At 37.3% G+C, this 25,387-nt stretch overlaps 1 protein-coding gene across 1 annotated transcript; it reads left to right on the top strand.

Annotated features, from left to right (window-relative positions):
• Window positions 1–394: 394 nt before the first annotated feature.
• Window positions 395–16,560, top strand: FCAMR (Fc alpha and mu receptor). The gene is made up of 6 exons (XM_074309016.1): window positions 395–605; window positions 8,288–8,348; window positions 8,910–9,248; window positions 11,070–12,672; window positions 13,641–13,756; window positions 15,041–16,560. Exons 1-6 carry the CDS (start codon window positions 567–569, stop codon window positions 15,142–15,144), a joined length of 2,262 nt encoding a protein of 753 aa, XP_074165117.1. The 5' UTR covers window positions 395–566; the 3' UTR covers window positions 15,145–16,560.
• Window positions 16,561–25,387: the final 8,827 nt, after the last annotated feature.

Below are 25,387 nucleotides of genomic sequence, written 5' to 3'. Positions count from 1 at the left end.
CACTTAGTTATCACATTAGGGACTTCTTGTCAAAGATATTGGAGTTGTTTACCATTTACTTTTCCAGCTCATTTTACTGATGAGAAAAAATGAGGCAAACTCAAAATACCTTGTTCAAGCTCACACAATTAATAAGTGCTTGAGCCTGGATTTGAACTCATGAAGATGAATCTTCCTGATTCCAAGTCCAGTGCTCTTTTCACCTTTATGATGGACTGCCAAATGATAGGGAAATTCCTCTCCTGGATCTTTAAGTTTTCCCTGCTTCAGTGCCCAATATTATTGCATCACTCATCTTGGGGAACGGACAGGATGGGATTGCCTCCCTCACCAGGAAAGCCTTAAATGTCAGACTGAAAGCAGTTCTCTCCCTCTGGAGCAAAAGAATAGATCTTGGGTGAGTAAGAGGGAAGGACTTTTTGCTGGATACATTTGTGGCTGCCACCATCCACCCATTAAAGCCCAGTTTCATCTGAAGATTTGAAGAAGGACCAGAGCATATCAAGATATCTTAGTCTCCAAGGAGGTTAGGGATAGATACATGTGCTTCTAGTTCCTGACTTGAGATGGAGAAGGATTCCCTGATTCATCCCATAAGACAAGAGGTGAGTGAACACTCAGATGGCTTCCTTCTCTGGATTTTAGTCCGTGGACAAGGATGGCTAGCAATGTTCAGACCTTGTGGGATCAAAGTTTCCCTGGTGCAGGCCAGCAAATCTCTTTGTGATTAATCCTTGAATTAGAAATTTCAGGGATCCAGGCCATCTCTCTTGCTCCTATTCTTTCCCTTCACAATAACAGTTCTTCCAAAGGTCCTTGGGAACAAGCAAGGCAGAAGCAGTCATTCAGTGGAAAAGAGGAAAGATCTTGAATCAGAGGTTCTGGGTTCAGTTCTTCACTACCACTTAATTACTATCTATCTACACTAAAATGTTCTGAGGTTTCTATTTCTTCATAAATAATAAATTCCCAGCACAACCAGAACAAAGCCTTACACCTTACCCAGTGCTTGTGGCTAGGATTTTATTAAAGGCTATTAAGAGAGTAACACAATTATCTGGGATAAGTCCTGAAAAAATATACACATTCTATACTAATGCACAGATTAATGTATGCTGTGAGAACATCCCAGAATGGCAAATTTTATTGGCCACTGCTCCAAATTTTGCACATGGATCTCCATTAAAGATTACCCGGCTACTACATAATTGGCGATGGATTTTTGAAGAAAAGGTTTCTAAGGTTCCTCTTAAAGGACCAACAATCTTTACAGATGCCTCCAAAGAAAATATTTGTGCCATATACTCTCATGATTTAACCATAAAGAGAGTAATCAGGACTCCTTTTCAATCCACTCAACAGAATGAATTATTTGCTATCATGCTAGCTCTCACTTATTACCCAGGAGACGTAAATATAATTACTGATTCAGCCTATTCAGTAGGTGTAGTACAAAGAATTGCCACAGCCCAAATAAAATTTGCAGCCTCCAATATTTATCAGCTCTTTAAGGAACTTCAAGAGCAAGTGAGAAAACATCCAGGCAAGATTTATATCTTGCATGTCCACTCACATAGTGGACTTCCAGGTCCCATTTTTGATGGAAATTCAAAGGCAGATAGCCTTCTAACCATGTTAGCCAGTAGTCCTTTATTTCAGGAAGCGCAAGAATCTCATTCTAAATATCATCAGGCTGCTCGAGCTTTACGTTTACAATTTGGAATCACAAGAGAGGAAGCTAGGAGCATAGTAAAAAGCTGTACAGCTTGTCTTCCTTTCCATGCTCCTACACTCCCTCCAGGGAAGAATCCTCGTGGTTTGAGACCCAATGAAATCTGGCAAATGGATGTGACCCATTATAAATCTTTTGGTCGTCTATCTTTTATTCATGTCGTGGTAGACACCTTTTCAGGATTCACATTTGCAATGCCAGCAGCAAAAGAGACAGCCTGAGTGGTCACTGAATTCCTTATACAAGCTTTTGCAATTATGGGTGTGCCACAAGCAATAAAAACAGACAATGGACCTGCATATACGTCCAAACATTTTACACACTTTTGTGCACAGTATAAGATTTTACATACCACGGGCATACCCTTTAATCCTCAAGGGCAGGCAATAGTAGAGAGAAGAAACAGAGATATTAAGACACTCCTCCAAAAACAAAAGAAAGGGGGAGCCACAGGTAGCCCTAGGGAACTTCTAAATTTAGTTCTCTATACCATTAATTTTCTAATTTTTGACAAAGATGCACTGGCTCCAGCAGACAGGTTTTATAACCCACCAGAAGGGCAGTGTCCAGTGAGAGCATCTCCACTGTCCTTAGATAATCGCCAGGTGATGTGGAGAGATCCAGAAAGTGGTGAATGGAAGGGACCAGATAGGTTAACTGCCTGGGGGAGAGGGTTTGCTTGTATTTCTTCAGCAGGAGAAGGAATCAGATGGGTGCCAACGAGTCATATTCACCTTGTCACCATCCAGACAACCTCAGTTCTCACCTAGTAATCCCAACATTAGATGGTGGAGTGAACCAGATAATCTCTGACATCTTTTCTCTAAATGTATGATTCTAATACCTTCGATTTGGAGGGTACAAGAAGGTACAAGTGGAGCCTAAGGATAATATAATCATGTAGGAAGACTTTCCAAAATGGGGTTATGGAAAGAACCTTAGGTTCTTCATCTGTAAAATGGGGATGAAAATACTTATCTCCTATCTTCTAAAACATCTGGATAGTGCTTGGAATAGTGTCTTTCTCATACTTCAGTACACCAAAGTACCTATAATTGAAGTTGATAGGTAGAGCCCAGAGTCAGGAAGTTCTAAGTTTTAATCCAGCCTCAGACTTAGTTGTGTGACCTGGAGCAAGTCTGTCACTTCATCCTGTTTGCTTTGGTTTCATCTCCTGTCAAAAAAGCTGGAGAAGAAAATAGCAAACCATTCCACTATTTTTTCCAAGAGAATTCCCAGCAGGGGTCATGAAAAGTCAGACAAATCTGAAATGATTAAACAACAATAATTGAAGTTCTCTGTGAATGCAACCCTACTTGTATCTTATATAAACCTATCTCTGTTTACAAATATGATATTTCTCTTATTAGAATATATACTCTTTGAGAGCAAGAATTCTTCCTATCTTCTTTAACTGTAGATATGCTTAGCACAGTACTTGGCACACTGTAAGAATGCAACTGGTCTACTTTTTAGTAACCAGTTTTATTGACTTGTTATATAGATAAAAATTCATTATTCTGTGGTCAACCCGAGGAAAGTGCTTTTTAAAAAGCATAATTAAAAAATTAAAGCTTTTTATTTTCAAAACATAAGTAATTTTCAACACTCACCCTTGCAAAACCTTGTGTAAACAAATGTTTTCTCTCCCTTCCCCAACCCCTTCTCCTAGATAGCAAGAAATCCAATATATGTTACATATGCGCAATTCTTCTATACATATTGACGAAAATGTTTTGTAGACCATTAAGCTCTAGAAATATGTTATTTTCTTCTTCTCTATCCCCTAGAGATATAAGTTCTTCTTTTTTTATGCTCTCCTTCTCCTCCTCCTCTTTCTTCTTCATCTTCTACTTCTTTTTCTTCATCTTCTCCTTCTCCTCTTCCTCCTCATCTTCATCTTCTCTCCTTCCTTTTCCTTCTCGTTCCTCCTATTTCTGCTCTTCTTCCTTCTCATGTCTAACATATATTTAATAACAATTGGTTAGAACATAGATTATATTCCTAAATATACTATTAGGGGAATGTGCCCAGAAAGGCTAGATGAGACCAGTTCTTTAACAATATTGATGATTTCCTCCCCAAATTACTGGAGGGCAGGGATTTTATATTTCTGGCAGTGCTTCATGTTTCAATGAAGAGTTTTCATTCTTAAGTGTATTCTTAGTCAGGGCTCCCCTTTCACCAAGAAAAATTTTCCAGAAGGCCATTGCCACCTACATGCTCTGGCAGAAAAGATACCTGGAGATATTTCCTTGAATAGTTTTATCCTCTTGGACTCCATTCAGACTTGATAATTCTTTACAGAGGCTTTTGATCTCATGATGTATCATGCTTCCTCATTGCCCTGCCAAGAATCTCATTGCTCTCATTAAATTGAGAGATTGCTCCCAATTTGGACTTTGGAGAGTAATAGGGCAGCATAGTAAAGATACCCTGGCCCTGGAATCTGCTAAATCAGCTTTTTGTCATACAGAGATTAACTGTGGGGCTGAGGGTATTAGAGAGGGGGAAGATCACCAAGCAATCTAGCTCTAGCCCTGGCCTTTGAGATCAGTGCATTAAGTAGGACATCTGAGTCAATACTCAAATTGGAGAAAACTGGGGAATTGGAGAGAAATGAATTGGCTCTCGGATGCTTTTATCTGAAGATTATTCAACCTGGTTTTTGGTGGGGATTGAACTATAAGTAGTTCATAGATTGAGGGATGCAGGGAACTTATAATGAGCTAGGGACTCAGAGAGAATGATCTAGGCAAGGGAGGGGTGGTCAATTACAGCTTTTTTCAAAGTCAGCTTTCTTCTTTTCTTCTAATGTTACATCCTATTTTTCTCCTCTACTCTTTCCCTCCTTCCCTCCTTCCTTCCTTCCTTCCTTCCTTCCTTCCTTCCTTCCTTCCTTCCTTCCTTCCTTCCTTCCTTCCTTCCTTCCTTCCTTCCTTCCTTCCTTCCTTCCTTCCTTCCTTCCTTTTTTCCTTCCTTCCTTCCTTCCTCCCTTCCTTCCTTCCTTCCTTCCTTCCTTCCTTCCTTCCTTCCTTCCTTCCTTCCTTCCTTCCTTCTTCCCTTCCTCCCTTCCTTCCTTCCTTCCTTCCTTCCTTCCTTCCTTCCTTCCTTCCTTCCTTCCTTCCTTCCTTCTTCCCTTCCTCCCTTCCTTCCTTCCTTCCTTCCTTCCTTCCTTCCTTCCTTCCTTCCTTCCTTCCTTCCTTCCTTCCTTCCTTCCTTCCTTCCTTTCTTCATCCCTCCCTTCCTTCCTTTCTTCTTTTCTGCTTTCCCTACTTCTTCTCTCCTCTGCTTATATATTAGATCTAGCAGAGATATATATCCTGCCTTCTAACTTGTGATGACCCTCAAAGCTACAGAGACTTCCAGTCCTGGCCTAGGCTGAAATACAGACAGATTTCTTCTGGAGATTCTTTGTACTTCTTTATCACTTCTGTTTCTTTTCTTTGGTTTAAATCATAAAGGGTCATTCAGCATTGCATTCCCAGTTCTTTTTAAATATTTATTAAGGGAGATAAAATTGATTCTGTTCTATAAACATTTACTAAGAAATATTCAAGCCACTAAAACTATAGGATCATAGGATGAAACCTTAGAAGTAATTAAGGCCAACTTTCTCATTTTTTAGAAGAGGAAACTGACTTATCCATAGTTGTACTTTCTTATGTCTTGAAGGTGAACTTAAACTCTTTATCTTATTTAATTTATATCTTTTAATTTTTTATTGCCTTTAATTCTAAATATATCCCTGCCCATTTCACTCCCTCTTAGGAGAAAGAGGGGAAAGAGTTTGCCCAAAGCAGCCAACATATCAGCTGTTTTGGAGAGTAAATCAATATACCACACCTAGAGAGCCCCACCTCTGAAAACTAGAGAAAGTGGTACATTTTTGCAGTGCCAAGTTTGGTGACCTTAGATTTTTCAAGGCTGTATTAGTGGAATGTGAACTTGGGCAGGCTCTTCCCAGTTGTATTTGTATAAGTATTTATTGAGTTCCTACATGCTCAATATGGTGCTGGGCTCTGGACGGACTCAGGGAAGTTTAAGACTTGGTTTCTATTGTTAGGGACACTACAATGCCCATACATGAAAAGAACAATAAATACAATGAAAAATAATTTTTAAAAAGAATCTGAAGGATCTTGGGTTTGAATGCTGTGGAAAGACAGAAGGGGATATCAATGTGGTTGGAATGAGGAGATGCTATAAAGAATGGGTAAACCTAATTTCTTCAGCATTCAAAGACTTAAAGAAGGAATCAAACAGGACCTGAACCCAGCAATTAGCATGATATCTGCCTGATTCAAATCCCATTTTAATCTCATATGACATAGTGGCTATGTAGAACCTAGCAACAGCAAAATAGAAAGTTTCTCCCCAAGAGAATGAATTCCCCTCATTTAAGGAAACAGGTTTGACCTAGAGGGTAAGGGGGGGAGAGAGGAAGTGTCTGAAAACACAAAGAGTCAACATAATTTTCTGGATATAGAAATTGAAAGATTATGAGAAGTCAAGTTCTATGACAGTGAAGGGAGTATTAATGATGATTAGGGTATGGGAAAACAATTCAAGAAACATCTATTATATACTTGCATTGTGCTAGGTGCCGGGACACAAAATGAAGGATGGAGTCCCTGCTCAAGGACCTTAATATTCTGTAGGTAGGTAAGGGAAATAAAAAATATTATACACAAGTATATAGAGAATTGGAAAGTAAATCCAGAGTAATTGTTGGGGGAAGGAGGGATTTCTAATACCTGTGGAAGATCAACCTGAACCTTGAAGAAAGGAAAGAGAAGAGGAAAGAAAGAAAGTTTTATGATGTATTTACTATGTTCTAAGTACTGTGCTAAGTACTTTACAAATATTATCTAATTTGATCCTTATGACAACCTTGGGAGATAAGTGCTATTATTGTCTCTATTTTGTAGGTGAGGAAACTGAGGTAGTTAAATGAATTGCCCAGGGTAACACAGCTTCTCTAGTTCATTTTACAGATGAGGAAATTGAGGCAAATAGAATTAAGTGACTTGTCCAGAGTCACACAACAGTAAGTGTTTGAGGCTGGATTTGAACTTGAGAAGATGAGTCTTCCTGACTGTAGGCCTGATTGGAAAGATAGACTGGATCAGAGGTTTTTAAGGAATTTAAATGTTATGCAAAGAAATTTGCATTTTATCCTAGAAGTAATAGAGAATCACTGAAGTTCTTGAGCAAAAGTTGCCATGGTTAGATCTGTACTTTAGGAAAATCAATTCGATGTGAAGGAAAGATTGGAAAGAATAGGGAAGCAGGGAGAACAATGACGATGCTACTACAAAAGTACAGGTGATCAAATGAGATAATATTCGTAAACCACTTGGCATAGTGCCTGGCATATTGTAGGTACTTAATGCATGCTTACCTCTTCCTTCCTTTCATAGGTGAGAAGTGATGAAAGTGATGGATGCATGATTGTAGAAAAGGAGACAGATGATGTTCTGGAGAGAGAATTTTCTTTCAGAGAGGGCAGTTCCTATTAGTTTTCTACTCATCTCAGTCAGTCAGCCAATCAGTTTTTAGCCAATAAACATTTATTAGATACTTATTGTATGGCAAGTTGTGCTAAGCACTGGAGATGGAAAGGCAAAAGCACTATTCCTACCCTTATAAAGCTCACATTCTGCTGGGAGAGTCATATAAATAACTATTTACAAACAAGGCACACAGATATATAATATATATGTGTACACATATATGAAAGTGCATATGCAGAGTGGGGAAGAGAGAGGAGAAGAAATAGGGAATGGAGAATAACAAATTTCAAAAGAAAGACATAAGTGTCTGAGGGTCAGTGGAGCCTTGACTTGAGTCTTGAAGAAAACCAAAGAAACTGAGACAAAGGTGAAGAGGGAGAATTTTCAGGCATGGAAGACAATTAGGGCAAAGGCATAAAGAAAGAAAGAAGAACAGGAAGGAACTTTTAAGATTATATATTTCATGTTATTTTCCTTCTATGATACAGCAAAATTGACCTACCTGATGTTCCCTGTGATATTCTGATCATCTGACCTACATCCCTCATGTCTGTGATATTCTCCTGCCTCAATCAACTTCACCTCTTGGCAGAGATCCTTGATCTTTTTACTGTCATGAACAGACACTTGTGAAGCCTAATGATCCCTTCTTGGTATGATGTATAAAACAAAATATAGAGGATTACAAAATAAATCAATTAGAGGGGGCAACTAGGTGGCACAGTAGATAGAGAACCAGCCCGGAATTCAGGAGGACCTGAGTTCAAATCTGGTCTCAGACACTTAACACTTCCTAGCTGTGTGACCCTGGGCAAGTCACTTAACCCCAGCCTCAGAAAAAGAAAAAAAAAAAAAAGAAATCAATTAGAGTGAAATAGTTATAAAATGCAATTAAAAAAATAAGTTCACTTAATCTAGTCCAAACTTGCTAATTCATAGATGAGGAAGTGACATGCAATGAGGTAAAGACCCCAGCCCCAATTCACTCATTTGCCTCTTCCCAGGTCAGATCACATTTTGTTTGCAATGGTTTTTGCAGGGCACCTATCTCAGAGCAGGATGGAAAATGATTCCCCTCTTCGCCTTATGTTTGCTTCAAGGTAAGTAAAGGAGAGAGCCTGGGAGTGACTTTTAGAATTCTAAAGTATTCAGATGATCAAGCTGGCAAGACTGGTGATTCCATGTCTCACTACCCAAAAACAATCTGTAAAATTTAAGAGCTTCTGATGGGCATCATGATTGCAATCAATTCTTGGCTTAGGTGAAGAGGGAGAGTGGTACCATGTAAATAGGTGGCTTCAAGTCTGTTGCCATTAAAAGTGAACCAAAGAAGATGGTTCTCAGACAACCTGACTCAAAGAGAGTGGGCATCTTCCTCCCCTATTGGGAGTCATGAGTCATTGTTTTCAAAGGGCAAATATGCCATATGCAATTTCTTTATTATCTGTTTTAGAAGAGTTTCTAAGTCCTTCTTTCTTATGGTAAAAACAGATTTGTTTTACTTGACAATGCACATCTGTTAGAAGATTTTCTTTCTTTTTTTTTTTTCCCCAGTGAGGGTGCGTGGGAGGAAGAGAAATTATTTTAAAAATTAATTTAATTTAAAAACAGTTTTTAAAGAATAGATCTCATTTACTCCCACCCCACCTCCCTTCTGGCAGATACTAGTGCTTTGAAAGGTCCAAGATTGGTGGATGGAGACCCTGGGGGAACAGTCACCATCGAATGCCATTATACTCCTACCCCAGTCAACAAATATCAGAGGAAATATTGGTGCCGTCTGTACCCCCCTCAGAGAGTCTGTCACACCATCATCTCCTCCAACCTCTTCATCAACCACCGCTACCAGGGCCGAGTAACTCTTGTGGACTTCCCTAGTCAGGGCAGATTTGTAGTGACCTTGACCCAGTTGATACCTGAAGATTCGGGATACTATCGCTGTGGCATCGGACCTAGAACAGACATGCTCTTCTTCAGCATGAATCTCACCATCTCTACAGGTACAGGATTGCCATACTTTGCCATGCTTTATAGTGAAACAGGAAGAGTTCAGGGGGTAAAGTACAGGATCTGGAAACAGCATTTAAATTAAAATGCTGCCTTTCCCACTTATTACCCCAGTGACTGTGCCCGAGGCACTTCATTCCTGTGAATCCTACTTTCCTCATTCAGAAAAAGGAGGACACTGGATTGGATAATCTTTATGGCCCCTCCAGTTATGATTCTGTGATATAGAGGGCAGTTAATTCCATAGCAATAGTAGCATAAAGGTTACAGTCCTTTTAAAATGTCTATAAAGGCTTAATTAAGAAAGTGGTCCAAGAAGAGATTCTATTCTTCAGGAAAATTTTGACCTTTAAGAATATCCTCTCCTTTTGCCTAGGGAATTCTCCTGGGCTTGTCCAGCAACTGTGTTCTGATTGGCCAGATTCTCTATTTTTACCAATCAGAATATGGAAGAGTTCCTGAGGAACTGGGAGGGAGGGACCAGAACATTTAGTAGTTACCACATCACGATTTGCCTTTTGGTCACAAAGTATAATCTAAATTGGGTGGGATAACATTATATGGCCCATACTTATACTTAATTCGTCAATCAGAAATGAGGGGAGCCTTAAGAATAGAGAAAGGGGCTGAGGAGGGGTCCTTAAGATCTCTGGTTAGTATGAGACAGTAGCATCTGAAGGATAGTGAGCATCTGAAGGATAGTGAGCGTCCGAAGTGCATGTATGATATAGCTGAAAGATTCTAAGTGGTAAGTTCTGAGAATTCAACGTTTGGGAAAAAAGAAGTCCCTCCAGAAGAATTTATAGGCTTCCTTTGACCACACAATGGGAGCTCTGTAATCCAATTTATTTCCCTTTTTGATTTAATATGGCAAGGAACTTCAGAGATAAATATAATTAATGCTCATCTTAAGTTAACTAATGCATCCCAAGTACCTGACATACCTATTATTCCATGTTTTTTAAAAATTTAATTACACATTTTCTTGACATACATACATTCACACATATATGCATAATACGCATGCAAACACACATATTGTGCCTGGGATGGTTTGGGAAAACAAGTCTTCCTGATTCCAAATCCTCTCAGATTGGCATGATGGAATCTGAGAGTTGGAAGTGATAATTTAGTCCAGTCCAAATGCCAAAGGCAGACACTGGACTCACCATGACCCTGGAAGTAAGCATCATATTCCTCATTCTACAGACCAGGAAAACAAGCCTCAGTCAGTCACTGCTCCATAGTCACATATTGGTAAATATCAGAACCTGGACTCAGACCCAAGTGTTTGGATTGAGTCCAACTCTCTTTCCTCTGTATCACTTATTCCTCACAAGTCTATCAGTTATTCATAAATTGAGTTGTAAGTTTGTTTCATCAAGAGCTTTCTTCCCAACAGCTGCTGAACTAAGGGAATGGAAATTTTGAAGGAGTGATTGGGGAGGAGAAAGGAATAAATTTGAGGAGCAAGGCATTTCTGGGACAGCAAGGCCTGAGGAGATTCTAGGCTGTAGGCTCTGGGAAGCTAAGGGATATCATTTGGGTAGTAAATGATTGAGGATAGAAGGAATCCTAGAAAATGGGATAAGGGAATAGAAAGAGATGGCTGCTCACTTCCCACTTTTGCTCTGATATGTGCTGAACTAGAGACTATTGATATTCCCTTACATTTGTATTTTAGATAGTATGTGTATTGATGTAAAAGTTAGCTTGATTTGATCAGTTTAACAACCTTCAGACAACTTACTGTAATTCAAATATTTGTTATTAATTTACCTTAATTCTTATCTGTTCTTTCCCAACATCTCAAGCCAATCATTCTTTAGACTCTGCCATCATCACAATTCCCTCAAGCATCACCCCCATGACAACTCTGGCTACCAGAGGTCAGACCATGGAAGCCCTTGGTACATCAACTTCAGTTATAGGTAGACATGTCCTTGACACATCCCTGGTTGTAAAGAAATGGGAGGCAAGAACTAGCAGAGAAGATACCACTCCAGCTGAAATCAACCAAGCACCAGGAACTACTATTGTAACAACTACAGTCACAGATGGACAGAATCTTGACACAACCCTACTTGCAGAAGGATGGGAGGCAAAAACCAGCAGAAGAGATACCACTCCGACTGAAATCACCCAAGCACCAGGAAGTATTGGAGTAACAACTACAGTCACAGATGGACAGGCTCTTAATACAACTGCATTTGCAGAGGGATATGAGACAAGAACCAGAAGAGATGCCTCTCCAGCTGAAGTCACCCAAACACCAGGAGCCATTGGAGTAATGACTACAGTTACAAGTGGATGGGACATTAACACAACCCTACTTGTAGAGGAATGGGAGGTAAACACCAGCAGAAGAAATACTACTCCAACTGAAATCACCCAAGCACCAGGAACTATTGGAGTAACAACTACAGTCCCAGGTAGACAGGACATTGACACAACCCTACTTGTAGAGGGATGGGAGTCAAAAACTAGAAAAGATACCACTTCAACTGAAGTCGTCCAGGTACAAGAAAGCACTGGAGCAACAACCCCAGTTATAGGTGAAAAGGTTCCAAAAACTATTGAAACAACTTCATCTCCTTGCAATCAAGTCATTGATGGAACTTTGACTATAAAAGAATGGGGAACAGGAACTTACAGAGGAGACATAACTCCAATCAGAGTCACAAAGGCCTCAGGAATCCCTGGAACAATCATCTCAGTTATGAGTAGAAAGGGTCCAGGAACTCTTAGAGGAACAACTCCAACTGTAGGTATCCAGGATCGCAACACAAGTCTGGTGGTAAAAGGACAGAAGGCAGAAATTAGTAGAGGAGATCCAACTTTGGTAAGCATCACTCAGCTACCAGCACAAGTTTCAAGCAAAAATATACAGCCTCCAGGAAGAGTTAGAGTAACAATTCCAAATGCTGATGTCTGGATTCTGGAAACCACAAGAGCAACAGATCCAATTCCAGAGGTACAGACTTCAGGAGCCAAAGTAACATCAAACATAATGCTCCTGAGAACTAGTGCAGAGACAAAAACAATCGGAGGAACCATTAGGGAAAAAAGATCAACTATCAGAAGCACAAATAGGCTAACTAGGGGAACTGTGGACACCAGAACACATCTGATTATCACCAGAAACATCCCAGGAATCATCAGATCTTCAACAATGGTTACAGACAATCTTAGAGAAGTAACTCCAGGTACATACCGACAGACTCTGAGAAACCCAAAACCTACAGCCCCAGATGCCGATATAAGTCCATGGTTCTCAGGAACTATTAGAAAAGGGAAAGCCTCAGCCTTAGGAGGAACAGCTACTATTGGTAGAGAAAGTCACTCTGAGAAACCACTGAGAAGAATTCCAGGAGCAACACTCCTGTTTCCTCCCAGCAATAAGCCATGCATGGAAATGTAAGAGCCTGTACATTTCTTTTTCAGAGATATACTCTTGCCATTCTGCCCCCTTAGGTTTGTTCTCTGGGCCCTTCATCTTTGCCTACTCATCTTAAAATTGGGTGTAGGACTGATGAGAAGTACACTGGATTTGTAATTCTTTTCTTCTTCTTTCCTCAGTCCGCTAACTAAAATAAGGACAACAGTTATGACAATGTTTCATCTCAGTTTGTCACTTCTTTACCCTACTCCTTCAAGTGTCTCAGATACTGGAAACTTCCTTATCCTTTTTTTTTCCTTCTCATTCTTTCTTTCTTTCCTCTCTCTCACCCTTCCTTCCCTCCTTCCTTCCTTCCTTCTTTCCTTTTTTCCTTTCCTCACTTTTTCCTTCCTTCCTTCCTTCCTTTCCTTCTCTTCCTTCCTTCTTCCTTCCTTTTCTTTCTCATAGTTTAATTAGAGAGTTTTAATCATAAAATGAAAGAGCCAAAGGTAATGAAAATATTTACTCCAAAGCCTACAATTTGGAGTATCACTGAGATCTAGAGAGGTATATTATCTTGCTCCAGGTCACAAAACTAGTGATTTTTATGATTGAGAAAGGACTAGAACAGATCTTCAATTCCTAATCCACTACAATTTCTGATATACAACACAATTTTCCTCTTAGGATGTGACTGGGGCACCTCAGGCAAAAAGATACCCTCACACAGGGCAGTATGGGAGAAAGAGCCCTAGGCTGACAATGAAGAAACTGGAGTCACTCTCGTCCTGACTCTATGACTAGCAAGCTATGTCACCATAGACAATTGACTTTGGCTCCTAACGCCTTAGTTTTTTTCCTCTGTAAAATGAGGGAGTGAGACTAGATGGTCTGCAAGGTCATTTCTAACTCTAAGTTCTAGGATGCTCTTATTAGAAGCAAGGTCCTTCCTGTGTTCTCCCCATTTCTTACCCTTCCTCAACTCTCCCTCCTCCTTTCTTCACAGTTTGTCTCCAGATCACAGGCATATCTTCCAGATCCTGATCACTTTCTCTACTGTGTTGCTTCCAATTGTTCTCCTGGTTCTGTTGCTACTGTTAAGAAAGCTTCGAAAGAGAATCTGTAAGTCCTTACAGAGTGTTGGGAATGGCAATTTTTAATATAATTTTTGATGCTACAAGGGGTACATTTATGTCTGATAGTTAGGGTAACAGAATGAGGGAGGGAAGGAGACTAGAGATCCAGATATAGCTCTCTTCTTATATTTTCTGTATGTCTTTAATCAAGTCACTTACTTATCTGGTCCTCAGTTTGTCAATCTATACAATGTAATAATCTCGATTCCTGCTTGTAGGACTAACAGTGCTAAAGACGAAGTTCTTTGGAAGATCATAGGAATCTTAAGATTTCCAGCTTGAAGGAAATTGAGAAATCATTGACTTTAAGTCCCCCACTTTATAGATGAGGAAACTGAAAACAAGAGAAGGGAATTTGTTTTCCAAGGTTATATGAGTAAAAATCACAAAGCTGAGATTGGGATCTCAGCTGGCCAACTCTATCATCTAGTTTGTACTCCCAAAATTTGAGATGTCTTAAAGGTCCTTTTTCTTCCTTCTTTGCAGAAGTATTGGGGTGGGAAGGGGAGGTCTATGGATGTGAAACATTGTGAAAAATTTTTTTGAGGCAATTGAGGTTGGCTTACTCAGTGTCACATAGCTAGGAAGTATTAAGTGTCTGAGATCAGGTTTGAACTCAGGTCCTCCTGACTTCAGGGCTGGTGTTCTGTCCACTACATCACCTAGCTGCCCCAGATTTTTTCAATGTAATGATAAATTTTGCTATTTCTTCTTTTATTCTTCTTTTTAAAAAGATTATTTGTTATAAGGAATGTCTCCTCTAGGAGAAGGATTGAAGGTAATTTAGGCTATGTAAAAACAAAATCCATCAATAACATTTAAAAAAAATATCCTAAAGAAATTGTTAAATGGAATCTTGAATGGTCTCCAAGTCACTCTATCCCTACTCCCATGTATATACCAGATAGAGAAAGAAGGACAGAAAAAAAGGGCTTGCCAAAAGATGACTCAGCCAAAGACTACACATTCGGTGTGCTGGGGGTGAAAATTTATTATAAATCAGGTCTCTGTCAGTCCAGGAACCAGAGCTAAGTGTTAGCAAGCAAAGGATTGTATAGTGCCTGGAACTGAGGCTGGTAGGAGGGCAAGTCCACAAGCTATAGATTCTATAGTCCTGGCCCTCTGCTAAACATTCTTTGCTCTGGGATCCCAAACTGTTACTTGATTTTTTGGTGCTTTGAAAAGAAATTATATCTTCAGGGGAAGAGCTGTAAAGGGAAATAACTTGCCAGATCCAGTAACCCTCATAAGGTCTTCTGTGTCTATGCAGCTCTTCGGACCCAGAAGCCCACGCTTTCCCTAATCCAGTTGACTAACTTTCAAGATGTCTCAGAGATGCTGAGCTTGGAAGCACAACCACTCCAGGAAGCCTAATACTTCTGCACAATCGTCCCCACACATGACAATCGGAATGGGTGGGGGAAATTAGTCTTCCTAAATGTGTTAGTTTGAGCTCCTTAGAGGAAGACTCAGGACCAGTACTTCTTTCCTATGGTCAGGGAAGGAGACCAAAGGAGCTGGAGTTCAACTTAGTGAAGAAAAAGGTGAGGTTGTGAAGACTTAATTATTCTTAAATCTAGGAAGGTGCTCAAATGAAGGATGCTCATTAGTTTTTGCTTTCTACCACCAAGGAACAAATGAAGAGACTTTAAATTTCAATGTGATTCCAGAGGGAACTTTCAAACTAAGAGAATTACTGATCCCTGGAAGAGGGTATTAAGGGAGGCCATTTCATCTCTATTCCCAAAGATTTAACAATTGTTCTCTCTCTTTCCTTCAAATCTCTTGATTACTTTTTTTTTTAATTATAGTTTTCATTTACCAGATATATGCATAGGTAACTTTACAGCATTGACAATTGCCAAACCTTTTGTTCCAATTTTTCCCCTCCTCCCCGCCCCCCAGATAGCAGGTTGACCAATACATGTTAAATATGTTAAAGTATAAATTAAGTACAATATATGTATACATGTCCAAATAGTTGTTTTGCTGTGCAAAAAGAATCAGACTTTGAAATAGTGTACAATTAGCCTGTGAAGGAAATAAAAAATGCAGGTGGACAAAAATAGAGGGATTGCGAATTCTATGCAGAGGTTCATAGTCATCTCATAGAGTTCTTTCACTGGATGTACCTGGTTCAGTTCATTACTGCTCTATTGGAACTGATTTGGCTCATCTCATTGTTGAAGAGGGCTACGTCCATCAGAATCGATCATCATATAGTATTGTTGTTGAAATATATAATGATCTCCTGGTCCTGCTCATTTCACTCAGCATCAGTTCATGTAAGTCTCTCCAGGCCTTTCTGAAATCATCCTGCTGATCATTTCTTACAGAACAATAATATTCCATAATATTCATATAACACAATTTATTCAGCCATTCTCCAGTTGATGGGCATCCACTCACTTTCCAGTTTCTGGCCACTACAAAGAGGGCTGCCACAAACATTCTTGCACATACAGGTCACTTTCCTTTCTTTAAGCTCTCTTTGGGATATAAGCCCAGTAGTAACACTGCTGGGTCAAAGGGTATGCACAATTTGATAACTTTTTGAGCATAGTTCCAAATGGCTCTCCAGAATGGCTGGGTGTATTCACAATTCCACCAATCATGTATCCTGATGTATACCTGTAATTCTCATGTAATATTTTTGTATCCAAATTTATGCTGTAGTATTTGTGTGAGTACTTAGTCTATCATTCCCCAAAGACAGATTGTAAATTCCCTGAGGATGTCTTCTTGACCTTTATATCTCCCATAGTGCCCAAGCATACACTAAATACTCAATAAATGCATTATCTTGATCAATCTTGTGTGGGATGAAATTATCTCTGTTTATTCTAATCTTCACTAATTTCCCCCTTTTCTCAACTCCTTTAATAGTTTTCATATCAATAAACATTTTTGATATTTTTATTTATTTGTAAACTATATGTATATTTCCATACTAATTATTATATGCCTTCTAAAATTTACCAAAAATTGAAAAAAATTAAAAGATGAGATAAAGGTGAAGCAATATTTGGTCCTGAAATCATTAGGGAGTCATTAGAGTTTGTAGGGAAGTATGTGTGACATGATCAGACCTATAGTTTAGGAAAATCACTTTGGCAGATGTATCTCATCTGGCATGAGAATGGGAGAAGCTACTAGGAGGAGAGAAACATATGAGAAACTAGCTCAAGAATCCTGATAGAGAGTGTTAAATAAGGTGGTAATGAAGTGAGTTAAGAAAAGAAACAGATGGGACAGATGTAGAAGAAAGGAAAAGAAAATTTGGCAACACATATGGGTTACACATATGGGATAAGAGAAAATAAAGATGACAGTCAGATAATGATTAGAAGGGTAATAGTGCCCTTAACATTAGTGGGCAAATTTGCAAAAGGGATAGGATTGAGGGGAAATGCAATACAATTTATGTGCTTTTGTTTTTATCTGTGCTTGTTCATCTTGTGAGACTCACTTGATTTTTTGTTTGTGTGCTTGTTGTTTATTTTTCCTAGCTTATTTTTTAAAAATAGTATTTTTCCAATTACATGTAAAAATAGTTCTAAACATTCATTTTTATAAGATTTTGAGTTTGAAATATTCTTCCCTCCTTCTCTTTCCCCACCCCAAGATATCAAGCAATCTGATATAGGTTATAAATGTGCAATTATTTAAATGTATTTCCACATTAAACTTGTTGTGAGAGAAGAAACAGAACATAAGGGAAAAGCCATAAAAAAAACTCCCAACAAAAAAAGTGAAAATAATATGCTTCAAGTTGCCATCAGACCTCATACTTCTTTTTCTGAATGTGAATAGCATTTTCTATCATGAGTCTTATAGAATTGCCTTGGGTTGGTGCATTGCTAAAAAGAGCTAAGTCTTTCAAAGTTGATCATTGCACAATGTTGCTGTCACTGTGTAAAATGTTCTCCTTATTCTGCTCACTTCACTCAGCATCAGTTCATGTAAATCTTTCCATGTTTTTCTGAAATCTGCCTACTCATCATTCTTATAGCACAGTAGTTTTTCATTATATTCATATACTACAACTTGTTCATCCATTCGCCAGTTGATGGGCATTCCCTCAATTTCCAATTCTCTGCCACTACAAAAAGATTAGCTGTGAATCTTTTTGTACATGTACATCTTTTTTCCCTTTTTATGATCTCTTTGGGATACATATCTAGTAATGATATTGATGTTTGATTGTCCTTTGAGCATATTTTCAAATTGCTTTTCAGAATGATTGGATCACAAAATCATTAACAGTGCATTAGTATTCCAATTTTCCTGTATCGTCTTTAACATTTATCATTTTTCTTTTCCATCATATTAGACAATCTGATTGGTGTATAGTACTTGAGAATTATTTTAATTTTCATTCTTCTAATCAATAGTGATTTAGAGCATTTTTCACATAATTATTGCTGTAATTTCTTCATCTGAAAACTGTCTGTTCATATCTTTTGGCCATTTAATCAGTTGGGGAATGAATTGTATTTTTATAAGTTTGATTCAGTCCTCTATATATTTGTGAAATGAGGTATTTATCAGAAACATTGGCTGTGCAAATTGTTCCCCATCTTTTTGCTTTCCTTGTAATCTTGGTTATGTTTGTTTATGCAAAACCTTCTTAATTTAATGTTATCAAAATTATCCATTTTGCATTTTATAATGCTCTGTATCTGGTCATAAATTCATCCATTCTTTATAGATCTGACAGGTACTATTCCTTGTGCTCTTAATTTGTTTATGGTATTAATTATCCTTTATGTCTAAATCATGTACCCATTTAAACTTTATCTTAACATGCAGTGTGTGATGTTGATCTATAATTAGTTTTTGCCATATTATTTTCCATTTTCCCCAGCAGTTTTTGTCAAATAATGAATCTTTGTGCTTATCAAACAGTAGATTTACTGTAGTCATTTTCTTCTGTGTCTTGTGTACCTAATATATTTATTTCCTGATTCATCACTCTATTTCTTAGCCAAAAACAGTTTTGATGATTGCTTCTTTATACTACAGTTTTAGATATGGTATGATTAAGTCATCTTCCTTTGCATTTTTCTCATTAATTCTCTTAATATTCTTGATCTTTTGCTCCTCCAAATAAATTGTGTTATTATTTTTCTAGCTGTATAAAATAATTTTGGTAGTTTGATTAGTATGGTAATGGATAAGTATGAAAAAATGTTCTTAGCAAATAGACTCCTGAATATTTTGTAGTGTCTTCAGTTATTTTAAATGGAATTTTTCTTTTTATCTCTTGCTTCTGAGCTTTGTTGGTAATATATAGAAATATTGATGATTTGTGAGTTTATTTCATGTCCTATGACTTTGCTAAGTTGTTAATTATCTCAAGAAGTTTTTAATTGATTTTCCAGGATTCTCTAAGTATACTATCATATCCATAATCGGAAAAAAGTGATATCTCCTTGTTACCTATTTTAATTCTTTCAATTCCCTTTTCTTCTCTTACTGCTAAAGCTAACATTTCTAGTACAATATTGAAGAATAGTGGTAATAACAAGCATCATTGTTTCATCCCTGTTTTGATTGGAAAGGTTTCTAACTTATCTTCATTATATATAATGCTTGCTGATGGTTTTAGATAGGTACTGCTCATTATTTTAGGTAAAAATTCATTTATTTCTTTGCTCTCTATTGTTTTTCATAGGAATGGTGCTTTATTTGCCCAAAGTATTTTCCACATCTATTCAGGTAATCATATGATTTCTGTTAGTTTTGCTATTGACCTTATCATTAATGCCAATAGTTTTTCTAATATTGAATCAGCTTTGCATTTCTGATATAAATCCTTTCCAGTCATAATGTTTTATTCTTATGCTAAATTGCTGTAATCTCTTGGCTAATGTTCCTTTTTTTGCATAATTACTCAATAAGGAAATTGGTCTATAATGTCCTTTTTCTATTTGGGTTCTTCATGGTTTAGGTATCAGCACCATATTTGTGTCATAAAAGGAATATGATAGGACTTCTTCCCCTATTTTTCCAAAAAATTTATATACTATTGGAATTAATTGTTCTTTAAATATTTGGTAGAATTCACTTGAAAATCCATCTGGCCCTGGAGATTTGTTCCTAGGGAGTTCATTGATGGCTTGTTCAATTTCTTTTTTTTCCCCTAAAACTGAGTTAAGTATTTTACTTCCTTTTCAACTAATCTGGAAAGCTTACATTTGTATTTATTTTTTACAAATATTCATCCACTTCACTTATATTGTCAGATTTATTAACATATCATTGGGCAAAATAGCTCCTAATTATTGCTCTCATTTCCTTTTAATTTTCATTTTTGATACTGGTAATTTGGTTTTCTTTTTGTTTGTTTTTTCAATAAAATTAAGCAAAGGAGTATCTGTTTTATTGATTGTTTCCATAAAATCAGCTTTTACTTTTATTTATTAATTCAATAGTTTTCTTACTTTCAAATTTATTAATCTCTCCTTTGCATTTTAGAATTTTTAATTTAGTTTAATTGGGTATTTAAAATTTGTTCTTTTTTTTAAATGAACACCCAATTTATTAATCTATTCTTTCTCTATTTTATTCCTGTAAGCATTTAAATTGCTTTGACTACATCCCATAAATCTTTGCATGTTGTCTCATTCTCTTTGATAAAATTATTGATTGTTTCTATGCTTTGTTGTTGACCTACTCATTCTTTAAAATTTGATTATATAGCTCCAATTAATTTTAGGCAATCTTTTCATGACCATTTATTACATTACATTTTATTATATCCTGATCTTAAAAGGATTCATTTAATATTTCTGCCTTTCTGCATTTGATTGTGAGGTTTTTATGCCCTAATACATGTTAATTTTTGTGTTTGTGCCATGTTCCACTGAGAAAAAAAAAATATATTTTTTATCCATTCTCATTCAGTTTTCTCCAGAAGTCTATCATATATAACTTTTCTAAAACTCTACTCACCTCTTTAACTTCTTTCTTCTTAATTTTATGGTTAGATTTATCTAGTTTTGAGAGGGGGAGGTTGAGGAACCCCACTAGTATAGTTTTTCTATCTATTTCTTCCTGTAAACTCAACTTCTTTAAAAATTTAGTTGTTATACCACTTGATGCATATATGTTTAATATTGATCTTGCTTCATTGCCTATGGTACCCTTCAGTAAGATGTAGTTTCCTTCCTTTGCCTTTTTAAATTAGATCTAGTTTTACTTTTGCCTTGAATGAGATCAGGATTGCTGTCCATGTTTTTTTTTAAAACTTCAGTTAAAGTGTAATATAATCTGCTCTAGCTTTTTACCTTTGCTCTCTGTGTGTCTCTCTGCTTCAATTGTATTTCTTGTGAACAACATATTGTAGGATTCTATTTTTTTTTAAATCACTTTGATATCTGCTTCTATTTTATGGGAGAGTTTATTTTATTCACATTCAGTTATATTTACTGTGTGTTTCCTTCTATCCTGTTTTTCCCTTGTTCATACTTTTCTTTTTCTCTTCTTCCATCCTATTACTCCTCACCTATCATTCTATCCTATTTTTCCTTGTTTATATCTTTTTCTTCTTTTACCCTATCATACCTTACCACTGCCTCTTTCAATCTTCCCTATCTTCTATCAGTACCCTTCACCCTGTCTTTTCTCCTTCTTCTCCTACTTCCCTATAGAGTAAGATAGATTTCTTTACACAATTGAGTGTGTATTTTATTCTCTTTTTGAACAAAATCCAATGAGAATAAGGTTTGAACTTACTCTTCTCCTCTCTTTTTTCTTTCTACTACAATAGGCCTTTTATACCTCTTCATGTTAGATAATTTATCCCATTCTGCTTCTCCTTTTCCTCTTATTCCAGCACAATTTTTTTTTATTCTTGGTTAGTATATATATATATGTCAGCACATTAAATTCAATGTATACCCACAGCCTCTAAGTATATGGCCTTCTTACTGCCCTAATAGATCTACAGTTCTTAAGAGTTACAAGCTCAGCTCTTTTTGTAGTGGCAAGGAATTGGAAACTGAGTGGCTGCCTAATACTTGGAGAGTGACTGAATAAGTTATAGCATATGGATGTTATGAAATATTATTGTTTTATAAGAAGTGATCAGCAGGATAATTTCAGAAAATCTTGGAGAGACTCACATGAACTGATGCTGAGTGAAGTGAGTAGAACCAAGAGAACATTGTACACAGCAATGACAAGATTATTTGATGACCAGTTCTGATGGACATAATTCTTTTCAACAGCAAGGTGATTCAAACCACTTTCAATGGTTTTATGATGGACAGAGACATCTGCATCCAGACACAGGACTGTGAGAACTGAGTGTGGATCACAACATAGCATTTTCACTTTTTTGTAGTTATTTTCTTGCATTTGGGTTTTCTTTCTCTTTTTCCCCCTTTTGATCTGATTTTTCTAATGCAGCATCATAATTGTGGAAATATGTATAGAGGAAGTGCACATGTTTAGCATATATTGGATTATCTGCAGTCTAGGGTATAGGGTGAGGAACAAGGAAGGAGAAAAAAATTTGGACCATAATGTTATGCAAGGGTGAATATTGAAAACTGTCTATGTATGTGTTTCTTTGTTTTGTTTTTTTGCTGAGGCAATTGGGGTCAATTGACTTACCCAGGGTTACACAGATAGTTCCTGCTGATCATAAGTGTCTGAGTCAGATTTGAACTCATATTCTCCTGATTTCAGGGCCAGTGCTTTATCCACTGTGCTGTCTAACTGCCCTTATGCATATCTTTTGAAAATTTAAAAAAAAAACCAACTTTAATAAACTTGGAAAAAATTTAAAAAGAGTTACAAGCATCATCAATCTATGTAGGAATGAATGTAAACAGTTTAACCTTATTGAATTAAACTAAGGATTTTTTTCTTTTTCTGTTTCCATTTTGTGCTTCTCCTGAATCTTATATTTGATTGAATTTTCTGTTCAGGTCTGGTCTTTTCATCAGGAAAACTTTTGAAAGTCCCCTACTTCAATGAATGTCCATCTTTTCCCCTAAAATATTTTGCTAAATTTTTCTGGGTAGTTGATTCTTTGTTCTATTACAAGCTCCTTTGCCTTCCAGAATATCTTATTGCAATTCCTCTGATCCTTCAATTTAGAAGCTGCTAAGTCCTGTGAAATACTGACTATGGCTCCTTGATATTTGAAGTTTCTTTATGGCTGATTGAAACATATTCTTTTGACTTAATAGTTCTGAAATTTGGCTATGATATTCCTTGGAGCTTTAATTTTGGGATCACTTTCAGGAGGTGATCAGTGAATTTTAAAATTTTTAATTCTACCTTCTGGTCCTAAGATATCAGGGCAACTTTCCTTGACAATTTCTTGAAAGATGCTATCCAGCTCTTTCTTTTTGATCATGACTTTCAGGTAGTCCAAAAATTTCTTCTTAATTCTCTTGCATAATTCTCATTTCTTTTTGCAATTTTTCTTCTACTTTTTTTTTAACTTGATTTTGAAAATCTTCTTTTGAACTCTTCCAAGAATACTTTTAGGGTTTGAGACCAATTCATATTTCCCTTTGAGGCTTTATATGCAGATATTTTGACATTGTTGTCCTCTTCTGAGTTTGTGTTTTGATCTTCCCTGTTGCCATAGTAGCTTTCTATGGTCAGGATCTTCTTTATTACCCCTCATTTTAAAAGTTGATCTCTGCTCCTGGAGTTCAAGGGACATTGTCCTGAGTTCCTTTCACTTGGGGCCAGGAGTTCTGGCCACTAGCTTTCTGCACCAGAGCCTCTTGGACTGGTGGCTTGCCTGCTGCATTAATAAGGCCCAGTCTAGTTGTGTCTTTTATGCCCTGGGTTCTGAGTTTGGCAGTTTACCTACTGTGCTTGTCTGAAGGCCTCACAAGTTATTCCACTGGCTTTCCGAACCCCTACTTCTGGGCCTTGATTGCTGATATGTGCTAAGGTTAAGAACTTCCTACTGGCTTTCCTAGACTCCCTACACTGGGCTGCACTTCCCTTTATCCCCAAGTGAAACAGACCTTTCATGAAATCCTTCTAAATTATCTTGATCTGGAAAATTGTTTCATTGTATCTTTCTGTGGATTCTGTCCCTCCAGAATTCTTTTAGAGGCTTGATTTAATATTGTTTCTGAAGGAAACCATGAAAATCCAAGGGAATTTCTTGGCTTTTTTATGTCATCCTGGCCAGGACTCATTTGTTAAATGAAAAGTTAAATGAGATTTTCCTTCATAGATGATAGTCCAAGATCAGAGCCCACCAATCAAAGAATTTTTATAGGCAGTGAGAGGTAGGTATGATGAGGAGAAAGTTCAGAATTTCACAAATTGTTCCTGTGAAGCTGCTTTTGTAAGGGGTTGAGGAAAAAATTAGTTGTAACTGCTTAAGGGGATGCTGCTGCTTTAAAAGGTATGAGGTTGGAACTTTGCACAAAGAGGCAAGAAGTAAAGTCAGAGAATGCTGAGTGAAAAGAGTAGGTGTGGTTGTGCTGAAGACAAGATCCACAATTGACTATTATTGTAGGGAAAGTGGGATGGGATTTCCCCATGTCCCCCTAGAAAACCTACACCTCGACTTTGGACACCATTGGTGTAAAGCAGTAGTGTCAAACTCAAATAGAAATGGGGTTGTTAATCATACATGAGGATCCCTGGAGTTTTAAAATATAACATGTTACATTGTATTTTTATTTATTTGTTAAGTATGGGGTTACTTGTAACTTCATGTTTGATACTTCTGGTCTAAAAGACTTTTAAATTTTTAGTAACTATTCAAATACGGTCTGCGATTGAGCTAATCATAATCTCATGAGATCATGAATCTAGAATGGACCATAAAGATTTTCCATTCCAACCCTCCAATTTTTACAGATGAGAAAAGTGGAGCCTAGACTTTCCCAAGGTTGCAATGTTAGAAGTAGGATTCAAATGCACTATCCCTGGCTCCAAAGTCAGTGTGATCTTTCCACTATGTCAGGTTGCAACTCTTAGTCTTCTCTCTTTAATTAGATTGTAAATTCTATAAGGGAAAGGGACTACAACTTACTTATTTTTGTATCTGTTACAATATCATAATAAGTGTTCAATAATAAGAACATAAGTGTTCAATAAATGCTGTTTGTTGGTTAATTGATTGATAGACACAGTGCTGAGCCAGGGAATGAAATCAATGCTCCCCAGAGAGTGCTTCCTATTTTGGAGTGCTCTGAACCCAGTTGGGTTTTTGCCCATTTACCTATGAGTCTTTTAATTTGATCCCAAAGGAAAATTGAGGTAGGATCTGGGTGAAGTAAAGAAATTTCCTTCCCTCAGCTTCTCCTTCCCCTCTCCTTCTCTTTACCTTCATCATTACAATGACTGGGTGAACAAGGCTCACTGATCTTCAGTCATGGTAATTCAAGCTAAATTGAAGTTCCTGGGGTAGTTAAAAATGAGCTCAGCAGTCTATCAAGCCAGCCTAAATATTTTGTCCTGGTCGTAATTTTCTGGGATTTTCCTAAAAAGAAAAATCCCTGAGATGGTTGGGAGGCAGGGGGATTTTTGCCTGAGAATCTCAGGATATAATAACTCCCCCTCCACAATGAGCCTGTTGTCTGCTAATAAAGCTTTAACATCAGGGACAAATTAAGGGAGCTGG

Source organism: Sminthopsis crassicaudata, chromosome 4 (genome assembly GCF_048593235.1).
Source record: "Sminthopsis crassicaudata isolate SCR6 chromosome 4, ASM4859323v1, whole genome shotgun sequence".
Classification (NCBI taxonomy): Eukaryota; Metazoa; Chordata; class Mammalia; order Dasyuromorphia; family Dasyuridae; genus Sminthopsis; species Sminthopsis crassicaudata.
Note: the sequence above shows the minus strand (reverse complement) of the source record. Positions and strands in the feature narration are given on the sequence as shown.

Coding starts and splice junctions, on each gene's coding strand:
- FCAMR (XM_074309016.1), top strand. CDS start 567: ATGGAGAAGGATTCCCTGATTCATCCCATAAGACAAGAG. Junction 9,249..11,069: donor GAATCTCACCATCTCTACAG/GTACAGGATTGC, acceptor CAACATCTCAAG/CCAATCATTCTTTAGACTCT. Junction 13,757..15,040: donor AAAGCTTCGAAAGAGAATCT/GTAAGTCCTTAC, acceptor GTGTCTATGCAG/CTCTTCGGACCCAGAAGCCC.